The sequence below is a fragment of the Rhinichthys klamathensis genome, unplaced genomic scaffold (assembly GCF_029890125.1).
Source record: "Rhinichthys klamathensis goyatoka isolate OS25496 unplaced genomic scaffold, OSU_Roscu_1.1 h1tg000082l_1, whole genome shotgun sequence".
Classification (NCBI taxonomy): Eukaryota; Metazoa; Chordata; class Actinopteri; order Cypriniformes; family Leuciscidae; genus Rhinichthys; species Rhinichthys klamathensis.
Window position 1 is genome coordinate 2,589,058 of NW_026606624.1, and position 14,085 is coordinate 2,603,142.

General features: G+C 40.5%; 2 protein-coding genes across 5 annotated transcripts in view; one reads left to right on the forward strand and one right to left on the reverse strand.

Moving 5' to 3' along the window:
• kaznb (kazrin, periplakin interacting protein b) overlaps positions 1-14,085 on the forward strand; it is a 188,728-nt gene that overhangs the window by 10,578 nt on the left and 164,065 nt on the right. The window lies entirely within an intron of this gene.
• LOC130085599 (E3 SUMO-protein ligase ZBED1-like) lies at positions 621-2,733 on the reverse strand. The gene is made up of 2 exons (XM_056251451.1): positions 1,045-2,733; positions 621-950 (listed from the first exon to the last, which is right to left on the reverse strand). Exons 1-2 carry the CDS (start codon positions 2,093-2,095, stop codon positions 628-630), a joined length of 1,374 nt encoding a protein of 457 aa, XP_056107426.1. The 5' UTR covers positions 2,096-2,733; the 3' UTR covers positions 621-627.

Genomic DNA, 14,085 nt, shown 5'->3' on the forward strand with positions numbered 1-14,085 from the left:
TGAAGACTTGTTTAAGTGTTAAACTGCATTTCTGAGCATTATCCTCCCGAGTTTAATTCCTGTGTTTGACCTTTGGATTGTTTATCGTTGCTGAGCCTTCTCCGCCTGCCCTGACCCTGGACTGTTTCACTGGACTCTGATTCTCTCTGCCTGCCTCGACCCTTTGCTTGTATCTAGTGATGGCCAAATGAGGCTTCCTGAACCACTGAGGCTTTCCAGCCCATTGGTTCACCAAAAGGTTCGTTTACCTGAAGCCTCATGAAACAGTGTGCTCCCTAGTGACACCTGCTGTGCAAAGCAATGTATCGCACACAAATCTATTCATCCTGAGCAACCAAATTGTCATGGTGTGGGCACACCCTTTTTCTATTGCCTGTGTATTAAATAAAGTTTTTTACTCTGCTTGTGTTTACCTCTGCACACACAACTCACACACACATAACTTTGTATTCAGTAGTTCTTTGGGTTAGTGATGACAGTGAATGCCCCAAATGAGTGTCAAGAAATCACTGAGTGCAGTGCTGACTGAGTGCAATAGTGTAGTGATTATGGAACTGGGAGTACAATTATGTAGTGCTTATGGAACTGGGAGTGGAACAGCAAACTGCAACAGGGATGGGAACATTTTTACTGATTTTTATTTAAAAACAAAAGTTTTTTTACAGTATTTGGATTGAGGCGGTTTCTCTTTTTGGAAACCACCTCTCCAGCCTTAGAAAACACCCTTTCACAGGGCACCGATGATGCCGGACAACATAAGAACGTAAGTGCCAGCTTATATAAATTGGGATGTTGGAGCTTCTGTTTGTTCCAATAACCCAGCGGATCCTCAGTCCTTGCCAGATTTGTCTCTGACAAATAACGGTCCACCTCAATAGTAGCATCTGCGGTCACACTGGAGCTCCGTCTGCTGTTATCCACTGTGCTGTCCAGTAGATGCCAAAGGTCACCTATAATTATACAAGGGAAAACACTCACTTCTCAATGGTTCACATTACATGACATTACAAATGTGAAAATTCACATAAGACATAGACTACTTACCACAGGTTGTAGATGGCCCAGCTTGTGAGGCAGGTACTTGAGCTGGGGGTGTTGTTTCAGAATTTCTGATAACATTGGCACATTCTGACTTTAGTCTTGTAATGGCTTCTTGGAGCTTCCCTGGACTTAGGAACCCTAGTTTTTTGAACCTAGGGTCCAGCAATGTAGGCATCGTCATCACACTAATGGATTCCATTTGTAACGCATGCTCTCTGACGCGACGGACAAGGTTGTCAGCCAGCTGCCTTGCCATATTTGATGTTAAGCCCTCGGATTTTCTTACTATTGTGTGGTTCAGCATCTTCATTAGGGGAATAACCTTTGAAGCAGACACTCTTTTTTCTGCAGAAAGCTCTACTGTGGCCTGGTGGAATGGGGCCAGTAGGTCGAGAGCATCCTTCATTGTTTCATACTCCAATGAAGTAGGAGGGCTTACATCTGTCCTCAAAGAGGCTAGAGCTGCCCCCACTGGCTCTCTCAGGTCATAGAGCCTTTCCAGCATGCTGTAAGTGCTGTTCCATCTAGTGTCCACCTCAATAATCATTTTCAGAGCAGGCCTCCCCATCTGCACCTGCACTTGGGCCAGTCTTTCTTTTCCTGTTGTGCTGGTCCTGAAGTAGGTTACAAGCTTCCTACATTTGGTGCGAAGCTCATTTAAGCCTGGCACATCATCGAAAGACTTCTTGACAATTAAATTCAATGCATGTGCAATGCATATCGCATGCCTAATATTCAATGCCCTCACACAGGCAATCATATTGGCAGCAGCATCCGTGACAAGGCACCTCACCTTATCCTTTATGCCCCACTCCTCCATGGCCATGGTATGGGCAATAGCCAAGTTGTCTGCCGTATGGGTGTTTGGGAAATGTTGCACCCCAAGCAAGATTGTCCCAAGCTGGTCATTGGCATCAATAAAATGACAAGTCACAGCCAGGTAAGCCTCCATGTTGATGGACGTCCACATGTCGGACGTAAGGCTAACAGCAACAACATTGTCCAATTTTTCTTTGGCCTTCTCCTTAGCCTCCTCATACCGGGTGTCAACCATGGACTTCAAAGCCTGAGAATGAAAATATTAATTGTTACTATTCATTCTGACTTTATAACAATAAACTACTTTAGTCTATTCACATACATACCTTTCTTGTTGGGAGAACATAGGATGGATCCAGCACATGCACAAGCTCCCTAAACCCCACGTCATCCACAACAGAAAAGGGTTGGGAGTCTTTGATGACCATGTTGACCAAAGCCTCATCCACCATTTTCTTTCTGTAATCTATAACACAGTACAATGCTGGTGTATTGTAGGAGCCTAACACATTATTTACATAATAAAAAAATTAAGATTAAATATTACTTTGACTAGTGGCTGGTCTGTTTGCAGCAGGTTGTGCATCCTCATGCATTGCACGATAATGCCTAAGCATTGAAGAGGTGTTGTTGCTGTAAGTCAGCTCTTTATGGCACAGCAAACATTTCACCTTCAACATGCAGATAATACACATTGTGATTATACAGCGATATGGTGAGGATTATGTGATGTTATGATAATAAATTATATAAATGTATACAAACCTTGTTATGAGCAATCAATTCAAAATGCTCCCAGACAGGAGAAGTTCTCCTCTTTCTTGCTGGCTCCATTGTAAGGGCTCTAGGTTTGCCTTTAACGTTTGCACTCTAAGGCTTTCCCTACAGTCTAGTCTTAGAATAATAATAATAGCAATAATATATATATATATATATATATATATATATATATATATATATATATATATATATATTATATATATATATATATACAATAATAACACTACTACCAATATATGTATATATATATAGCAACTAGAACTAGATATAGGCTAATTTACTCTAATAATCTACTGAACTATGTATACTTTACTCTAATAATCTAATAATCTACTAAACTAAGTATAATGTAATATAATATATAATACAGGCTATGATATATAATGATAACTATGCTACTACAAACTCGCTACAACTCGCTACTCACTACTTCGTACAACCAACACTTCAACACCAATGCAAACGCCTACTGCAAAACCCACGAGAGGCGCGAGGTTTCGAACCACTTTTATCCGGAAGCGATACTCAGAATGAAGCAATGACGTATTCAACACAATCCGAGGCCTCGTTTGTTATCGTCACGTGATTTTCACGGAAACGACACAAGCCTCGAATCGGGGCTTCATCTGGAACGCCCCTTTTTGCTCGACACAAGCTCCGGAGCCTCGCTTCAGATGTCACATCACTACTTGTATCTGGTTTGTCTCTGCCTTGTCTCTGTTGCCCTGTTTGCTGTTGTTGATCCCTGCCTGTTTGACTACTCTTAATAAATGCTGCGAATGGATCCGCTTGTGTCTGCTGCATCGTAACAGAAGACTTCGCCACACCCAGATCCAGCAGCACAGATCTCACCTGATCTTCCCAGCATGAGCCGGGAGTTCGCCGGTCAGATCGCGGCCTTGGTCCTGGATAGCCGTGACCTGTTCCAGTATACCTGGGGGTTTGCCCCTCTCGCTGCCTCCTGCTCTCTCGGTGATGAGGCGATTAAGCTGTGTTACCGGCTAGGGGCTAAGGAGGTCGACCCGAGGGAGCTCCCCGATCTCTCGGGTCTGCAGTGGAGAGAGGCACTCGGCCGATGTCTGGAGAGCTTCCTTCCGCGGTACGCCAGGTCATCACCTGATCTCCGCGTCCAGCCAGAGACCGTCCAGCCAGAGCTTCACGTCAGCCACGTCCAGCCAGAGCTTCACGTCAGCCACGTCCAGCCAGAGCTTCACGTCAGCCACGTCCAGCCAGAGCTTCACGTCAGCCACGTCCAGCCAGAGCTTCACGTCAGCCACGTCCAGCCAGAGCTTCACGTCAGCCACGTCCAGCCAGAGCTTCACGTCAGCCACGTCCAGCCAGAGCTTCACGTCAGCCACGTCCAGCCAGAGCCTCGTCATGTCTCAGCAGAGGTTCATGTCACGCCTGCCGAGCAAGAGGCTGCTGTTCACGTCACTTCTGCCGATCCAGAGACTGTTCATGTCACTTCTGCCGATCCAGAGACTGTCCACGTCACTTCTGCCGATCCAGAGACTGTCCACGTCACTTCTCTGAGCCAGAGACGCTCCACGTCACTTCTGCCGAGCCAGAGACGCTCCACGTCACTTTTGCCGAGCCAGAGACGCTCCACGTCACTTCTGCAGAGCCACTGTCTACGGACAAGATGGCCGCCTCTGAGCCTGTGTCTACGGACAAGATGGCTGCCTCTGAGCCTGTGTCTACGGACAAGATGGCTGCCTCCGAGCCAGTGTCTACGGACAAGATGGCTGCCTCTGAGCCTGTGTCTACGGACAAGATGGCTGCCTCCGAGCCAGTGTCTACGGACAAGATGGCCGATTCAGAGACTGTTCACGTTACTTCTGCCGAGCCAGAGTCTGTTCCTGTTCCTGAGCCAGAGCCAGAGTCTGTTCCTGAGCCGGTGCCTGTTCCTGCGCCGTGGCCGCCCGAAGGGTCTTCACCGCCGCGGCCGCCCGAAGGGTCTTCACCCCCCTGGCCGCCCGATGGACTGTCTGCTCCGCCCTGGCCGCCCGATGGACTGTCTGCTCCGACCTGGCCGCCCGATGGACTGTCTGCTCCGTCCTGGCCGCCCGATGGACTGTCTGCTCCGCCCTGGCCGCCCGATGGACTGTCTGCTCCGCCCTGGCCGCCCGATGGACTGTCTGCTCCGCCCTGGCCTTCCGTCCTGTCGCAGTCTCCAGGTCCTCTTCTGCTCCACGGACCTGTCCCTCCATCCCGCCCCCGGATCCGCCTCCATGCCACCACCCATGGGGGGGGGGGGGGCTATGTAACGATCACCAGCTGGAGTGCCCTCGAGAGCCACCAGAGGGCGCTCCACAATAGACTATGATCACTTCCTCACAAACTACATTTCCCACACTCACTGCCTGGACTCATCATCACTGATTACATTCACCTGTACCTCATTGTCACTGATTGTATTCACCTGTGTCTTGTCATCCTGCTAGTCTCAGTCTGTTTATACCATGCTCATTCATTCAGTCACCGCGAAGTCTTGTTTAAGTGTTACACTGCATTTCTGAGCATTATCCTCCCGAGTTTGATTCCTGTGTTTGACCTGTGGATTGTTTATCGTTGCTGACCCTTCTTTGCCTGCCCTGACCCTGGACTGTTTCACTGGACTCTGATTCTCTCTGCCTGCCACGACCCTTTGCTTGTATCTGGTTTGTCTCTGCCTTGTCTCCATTGCCCTGTTTGCTGTTGTTGATCCCTGCCTGTTTGACTACTCTTAATAAATGCTGCGAATGGATCCCCTTGTGTCTGCTGCATCGTAACAGTGACGTTTTAAAACCTAAAACGCCGTTTCTCCCAGTTGACACGGCAACATATAACCGGCGTTATCAGAAATCTCCACTTTGGCCGGAGTTTTTAGAAATAATCGTTTTCTGTGATAAAAACAGGTTTTTCGTGTAGGCCAAACCCTTATATATACCCAAAAATATCTGCGCCTACCCTTCGTGTAAACGGGGCATAAATCATGGGCTAATTTTCATTTGTAAAACGGCTGCATTGTTTGACTGTTTGCCAGTTTTATGTACACTGTTTTTGTTGTCACATTTAGTGACTTATTGTCTTGTGATGTCAAGATGATGTGTTTGTTCTTCTAAAAATGATCTGTTAGTTGATTGTTAGCCTTGTTTGTTTCATGTACGAAGTTTGGACGTCTGTGTGGAATTTAAACATTTTTTTGTTTTCATTTTTTGTATTCATTTCTATTCATTTATTAACATGAGATGGAACATGTAATATTGAATAATTTAAAACCATGTAAATAACTTTTTTATAGCTATTTAATCTAGATATATAGTAGTTACAGCGATGGTGGATTTTAAGTGATGAACATTTTAAAATCAGTCAAAACATTTGACTTTTTATTACAATTCAAATAATGTTCCACAGGCAGCTTATTTTCAGTACACGACAGGTCTGTCAGTTTTTGACATCTGAGGCTGCAGCATAAGTTCATTGTGTGCAGCCCAGTGAAGACATATGATTGACTCAACATGGCAGTAACATTTTGTTTTTTTGACATAACCTAGCTATGGGCAATCGACATGTCTTCTGCAGGCTAAAAGCTCCCTGTGCCCTAAAACGCCTGGATCAGCATTCTTCAGCTATGGATGGAAGTAAACAATCACAATCCATAGTCTAGGCAACCTATAAGTCAGATTTATGGAAGGGAAAAGCCACCCTCTGCACTCTTCATAACCATCCTTTGTTTTGTCTCTCCATCAGACTGAATAACGGGAGGATGAGGTCATATTCTGCAGCGGCAGGCGGAGGGGAAATGAGTCAGGGGTGAAGAGATTAATTCATGCAGGTCTTGGTCTTGTGCAGGATGAGTGATCCATCTATCATTGAAATGAGAGCCTGTTCTCCTTGCACTTTGAACAAAGATGTCTGGATTATGGACTGAAATGAGGCTGCTTTTAGTGAGCACAGCATCTTCAACAACCCCCTTTAAATATTTTATAGGTTTTAGTTTGAGTAGATGGTACAAAAAGCATGGCCTGAACGCCTGATACATTGTTTCCTTCCATTTCTCCTTAATTCAAACCAGATATTGTTTGTCAGCTTAAATAGTAAGTCATCAGGTAAATAATTCATAAGATTTAATTTTTTTGAGTGTACATCCATGTTTAGGAATGGGTCTATGTCGAGTACTCTTAACATATAAAACATTTTTATCTTATATTGTTAACTTCCATTTAAAGGTACTGGATTTTTTTTTTTATTGTTTATATATATTTTTTGGAGTGAAAATAGCATAAGAAATAGTCACATTATGAGATTTAAAAGTCACAATTTGAGAAATAAAAACATAAAATAAATGAAAAATGTGCAAAAAATTAAGAATAAAAATGAGGAGAAATTAAAAATGCTGTTTTTACCTTATATTTTTTACCTTACATTTAAAAGTACATTAAAATAAATATTGTTTATATTAAAATGTATATCATTTTTATTCACAAATAAATAAAAGTTAAAGATAAGCTTAAATAGAATAAATACCTATGCTATTCTATATGGAAATATGGAATGGAATAATTGTGAAATTAGCATAAGATATAAAGTCACATCGTAAGATATAAAAGTCACATTATGAGAGATAAAATAATAAATAGCCTAAATGAACAACGTGCAAAACAAATTAAGATAAAAAGATTAATATAAAAAAACATGTTAGCTTACATGGAAACCAATTAGAATATTGCACATAATCTCTGTATAAAGGCTATTTTATTTATTTATTTACTACATGTTTTATTATAAAAACCAAGTGATGAAAGTCTTAACAAAAATGCCTGCTGTGAAGACAATGTGCTCTGCTGCTGCAGGTTATACTGATACTGGTTTGATAAGCAACTGAGTTTCTCTTACATAGAGAATCATTAAAATGGATTCTCAAGCGGTGGGATGCATGGATGGCCAAACATAGCCAAATATACCATTAAGAATCAAAATAATGTCGCACTTGGATGTGCTTGAAAACACATCAAGTGTAGCGTCAGTTCTGGCAGGTCACGTTTGTCAAGCTGGCATCAGCTGACTCTCACCTGATCCTACCTATATGAATACGACACCTATCACTGTATACATATATAAGCTCCTTCAGTATTAGCAGCAGCTATCGCGTTTCTCAGGAGCCAATTACCCTCCTCCATCCCCAGCTCCTCCTCTCGCCCAGTCAGGATTTGGCATTCTGATTCCCCATGAATCGGACTAAAATTCTCTAATTATGTTGTACATTAAAATGAATTAATGATATCTGCAATACATTCATGTTGTTTCTGGTCTGTTTACCCTAAGGAGGGTTATTGCTGCTCTCTCCCCGCTCTTATCCAAGCTAGACTGCATGGATGCGCAGGGAGTTCTCGCCCAGAACGGAACCATATCGCCAATCCTAACTGTATGCTAACTGTCAATCATATTTGACAATAATGGTCCTGACAGATACCTATATTCATTTTTGGTTAGTCAAGAATGACTAGCTGATTTCAGCCATCTTTGCTAGCTGCCATTTTGCAAACTTCAGCAACTAATTGCAAGATGATTCATAGGCAGTGTTTTTGATTGGAAAAAGAGCTGAGAACTGTTGTGATCTCTCAGGAACCTGTTTCAGTTATGTAGTTAGTACATTTAATGCCTGCTATTCCCAACAAACAAACAAACTCCAATTTACAACACCTGTGCATGAGTTATGACACGAACATTTCTGTGAAAAATGATCTTTGCATAACAATGCACTGTTTCTAAATTACATGTTTAGCACCCTAAACAAATCCCTGTTGCGCCGCTAGGTCTCGTTTTCTTTCGTCTAGGAAAAGTTTTGACGCTTGCGTTCTCTTTTTAGAGGTGTTGAGAAGTGCTGACCCACTTTCCTCCTCTTAATATGACAGGCGCTGGCATTCACACACAAACACCCTTAATTGGCTCAAGCCTTGTCACAGGTTCTCCCTGTAGTCCTTGCTTTCCAAAGGCGCATCATCGAGGCATTAAAAATCGACGTGCGTTGTGTCAGTGCTAATCTGCCTCAGGGACGCCTCTACCTAGCCATATTTATCTGTTCCTCGCATGTAAAAAGTTCCTTTTGACTGTTCTCTCATACCGAGTCTCAGCAGGGAGAAATTGCATATATAGGCGGCATACTTACATTTACAATTATATTTCATTTAGCAGACACTCCATACAATACTTCTTCTCTTGTATGTGGTCAGGTGGTTCTAAATTTCCCTAGTCTGCATGTAAAAAAGCCAGCAGCGGCTTCCATCTCATGAATACATTTTGAATGTGGAATATTCCACAGTATCAAAGGTAATTTGATTTCACTATCACTCGTCAACATGAACCGAATGTCAGCTGGCATTTAAGATCTTCATCATTGTGGCGTGCCCCTTTATATTCAGAAATGCCTGTGGCAAGACCGCATTGTGGAAAAGAAATGGCGCTTGTCCCTGCGAGTATGCAAATGCGATCTGACCTCTTGTTTAGTAGGATCAATATGGACGATTAGGCAAGCACCCTGTCCCACACAACTGCTTATCTACCCTATATTGTTACATGCTTCATTACAAGTGTAATTGATGCTTTGTGCTCCTTGTAGCTCTAATGTCAATTTAATTCTCTCTCCCTTTGTCTCTAAAAGGCCCGGCTAGCATTAAGAGGAAAAAGGGGGAAAATGTGTAATGCAATTCAAAGGCATCCAGCTAGTCCACTGTAAGCCCTGGGCTGGTTATCAAAGGGTCAGAAGAGGCTTTTATCTTCAAAAGCTTAGTCAGAGCTTGTATTGCAATCTGTTTTTCCAGAGGCTTGAATTCAGTGAGAAGGCATCCAAAGCATGGAGAGCTGTACTGCGGGATGTCTCACTAGGTGGCGGACTGATCAAAGATTTCACCTGAGGAGGGCAGTCGCTCCACTTCTAGTGTGACACGGCTGCATCCCGGCGGCATGCTAACAATGAAGTATTTGCTCAACTCTACGTGCATACTTGACCTCAATTCCCCCCCTCCGTGAGTAACTGTGCTGCACTGGTGTCAAATAATTACATAAGGACCATCAATGACCCTAAATGATATTGAAAATCAGCTTTGCTCACAGATCATTCATTTGGTCTGAGTTCGGACTGGCATGCTGTCATACTACTTTTCCTGTAGAATGCACAGTATTCTATGTTCAGAATGGCATTCAAGTAGAATGTACAACACCATTCAAACATTTGTGGTCGGTAAGATTTTGATACATTGTGAAATATTATTACAATTAAAGATAACTCTTTTCTAATTTAATATATTTTAAAATGTAATGTATTCCTGTGATGGCAAAGCTGAATTTTCAGCAGCCATTCAGTGTCACATGATCCTTCAGAAATCTTTCTTATATGCTGATTTGGTGCTAACAAAAACGTTATTGGTATACTTATTATTATCGCTGTTGTGCTGCTTATTTTTGTAGAAACCGTGACACTTTTTTTTTCAGAATTCTTTGATGAATAGAAAGTTTATAGAACTTTCAACATTGTTGAAAGAAAATATAAATCTTTTGTAACATTATAAATGCCTTGACTGTAACTTTTGAACAATTTAATGTGTCCTTGCTGAATAAAAGTATATTAATTTCTTTCAAAAATCTTACCGACCCCAAATAGTGTGACACCATTGGTAGTGTGTACTGTGCACAGTATGCAAATTTTCACACTTCACTTCATATTTATATAGTATACTTTGTATTTTATGCATATTTGTGTATGCTATATTTGCAAGGGCACACTAGCATACTAGTATGTATGCTGATCACAGTATGAACATTTTCTGTATGCTGAATGGCATATCACTATACTGCACAGTTTTTTCCTTCAATATAATGTGTATAGTATAAAAATGTTCATTATTATATGTTCAAAATCGCATACCTCTCTGACTATTTCTGCAGTATGATTACTGTGCACAGTATGCCTAATTGTAAGTATGCTGTTCATAATGGAATACCCCTCTTTTACTGTAATATTGCTCTGGCTACTGTCTCCCAAATTAAAATTTTTAGCAAATGAACAAGAAGATATTTCAACCACAATATTAAACATCTATTTCTCAGACTGTCAAAGGTTATCACATTTTTCAATAAACTTGAATTAAAAATTGATCTCTGAGATAATGAAGCATACTAACATTGGAAACATTTGCATAATACACCCTGTTACACATGTTTTTCAAAAAAGTAGTATGCAGAAAGCAGTATGCCAGTATTCCATTCCTTACCTAGTCTTTCTCGTTATTCTTTATTATAATTACAATAAAATGTGTTGTCAACATAGACATATTTATGTGTCTGTGGTTTAATCACTGTTCTTCATCAGGTTCATGTTCATTCCTCGTGTTGCTTGATTTGCTATAACTTTCAGAGCCATATGGGGGCAATATTGTCTCTTTGGAAAGTCAGATGTAGAAAATTCCATACCTGTCTCGCTCATCCTAATATGATTTAATGGTTGACTCTATAAGCGTATTTAGCTGAGTGTTAAATAATAAAAAAGGTGCCAAGACGCCTCCAATAAAATTATTTTCTTTAAACAGTGAATCAATCAAGCAGCAATCTGAGGGATATATTTTGTTGTCTTTTTCTCAATCTGGTAACACTTTTAGTGCTAATTGCAGCTGCTGAGGTGTAATGAATTCGACTAAATATATTATAATAACGATGCAGAATGCATAAAGATCCGTTTGATTGGCATGCTTAAATCTGCATATATCAAGATAATTGTTAAATCATGTGATGGGAAGCATTTTGAAATGCTGAAAAAGCAAATTGAGCTGAAGCATAGCCATTCTTCCCTTGAAGTTCACAGATGGGTGTGAGAATATTCTTGATGATACTGTTGAAATAATCCAAAGAATGAACTCTGACTGCAGTCAAGATTTCAAGTGTTTGCTTTGAAAATCCCTGAGCTCTAAGCAGTTGAATAGCAGTTAAATGCAAATCATTCAAGAAGAAAAACATACAAGAAGGGAACAGTTCAGAACCCGTCTGAATGCTGTAATTGGGAAAATCGAGACCACCAGCCCTTGTGTGACCTGTTACAATGGGCTGAGGACAAATTCAAATTGCACTATGGGGTTAATCTACTTTTAAGAGCAGGTCAGTGAGAAAAAAAACTTTGCCATGTAGTTTAGGTGCACCCATGATTAAGTGTGACAGGTAAAGACTAGTTCTCTAAGGGCTTGATACAAATGTTTTAGTCTGTGGTTAAAGAATCCGGGCTACGGGTCTTCTGAGGTGACTGGTTGACATTTGCTAAATTTTGCTTCATTACAGAAATGCACTCAACTCTCTGACTTATTAGTAAGTCTATTACCTCTAACATTTAATGCATATTTATTCAACGCTAACATTATTGCGTTTGTAATTGTAACAGTTGAGTACATTAGTAACCTCCATTAGTATGCTATTATACGCTTCAGTTTGTCAGTATACATTATGCATTTAGTCACTGATCATGGGTTCAATTCCCAGCACTACAACAAAAAATGTTTATGTAACACATTTATAAATATTGATATTATGTAAAATAAATGTATATGACTTAATATTTATAATGTTATTTTATTATTAAAATAGTATAATTAGTCATAATTTAAAATATATATATATGTATATTTTTTACTATATACAGTGTATATATATATATATATATATAGAGAGAGAGAGAGAGAGAGAGAGATTTTAAAGAGATAATTGACAAAAGATATTACTAATTTGTGACCCTGGATCTCAAGTAGCACAGTTATATTTGTGGCAATAAACAACACATTGTATGGGTCAAAATGATTGATTTTTCTTTTATGCCAAAAATCATTAGGCTATATATTAAGTAAAGATCACGTTTCATGAAGATATTTTGTAAATTTCCTACTGTAAATATATCAAACATTTATTTTTGTGAGTGAATGCAGCACAATCGCGAACATAAATGGACAACTTTAAAGGCGATTTTCTCAATGCTTCGATTTTTTTGCTCCCTCAGATTCCAGATTTTCATTGTCCTATATTGTCCTATCCTAGCAAACCATACATCAATGGAAAGCTTATTTATTCAGCTTTCAGGTGATGTATACATCTCAATTTCATAAAATTGACCCATGTGACTGGTTTTGTGGTCCAGGGTCACATTTATATATATATATATAAAACTATAAATGACTTATTTAAAATATAGTAATGTATATATAATATGGTAATACACATAGGTATTTATATAACACAAAAGTTATAAATAACAAATATGTTTTATGATTTTCATATCAAATTAAAAAAGTGCTGTCAAATTGATTAATTGCAATTAATCGTATCTAACAAAAATTTGTAAAGATATATATATATATCGTATAGGCCTATATATATATATATATATATATATATATATATATATATATATATAGAAAGAGATTTAAAGAAATAATTACAAAATTATATTAATTTATATATATATATATATATATACACTCACCGGCCACTTTATTAGGTACACCTGTCCAACTGCTCGTTAACACTTAATTTCTAAGCAGCCAATCACATGGCGGCAACTCAGTGCATTTAGGCATGTAGACATGGTCAAGACAATCTCCTGCAGTTCAAACCGAGCATCAGTATGGGGAAGAAAGTTGATTTGAGTGACTTTGAACGTGGCATGATTGTTGGTGCCAGAAGGGCTGGTCTGAGTATTTCAGAAACTGCTAATCTACTGGGATTTTCACGCACAACCATCTCTAGGGTTTACAGAGAATGGTCCGAAAAAGAAAAAACATCCAGTCAGCGGCAGTTCTGTGGGCGGAAATGCCTTGTTGATGCCAGAGGTCAGAGGAGAATGGCCAGACTGGTTCGAGCTGATAGAAGGGCAACAGTGACTGAAATAACCACTCGTTACAACCGAGGTATGCAGCAAAGCATTTGTGAAGCCACAACACGCACAACCTTGAGGCAGATGGGCTACAACAGCAGAAGACTCCACCGGGTACCACTCATCTCCACTACAAATAGGAAAAAGAGGCTACAATTTGCAAGAGCTCACCAAAATTGAACAGTTGAAGACTGGAAAAATGTTGCCTGGTCTGATGAGTCTCGATTTCTGTTGAGACATTCAGATGTTAGAGTCAGAATTTGGCGTAAACAGAATGAGAACATGGAACCATCATGCCTTGTTACCACTGTGCAGGCTGGTGGTGGTGGTGTAATGGTGTGGGGGATGTTTTCCTGGCACACTTTAGGCCCCTTAGTGCCAATTGGGCATCGTTTAAATGCCACGGCCTACCTGAGCATTGTTTCTGACCATGCCCATCCCTTTATGGCCACCATGTACCCATCCTCTGATGGCTACTTCCACCATGTCACAAAGCTCTAATCATTTCAAATTGGTTTCTTGAACATGACAATGAGTTCACTGTACTAAAATGACCT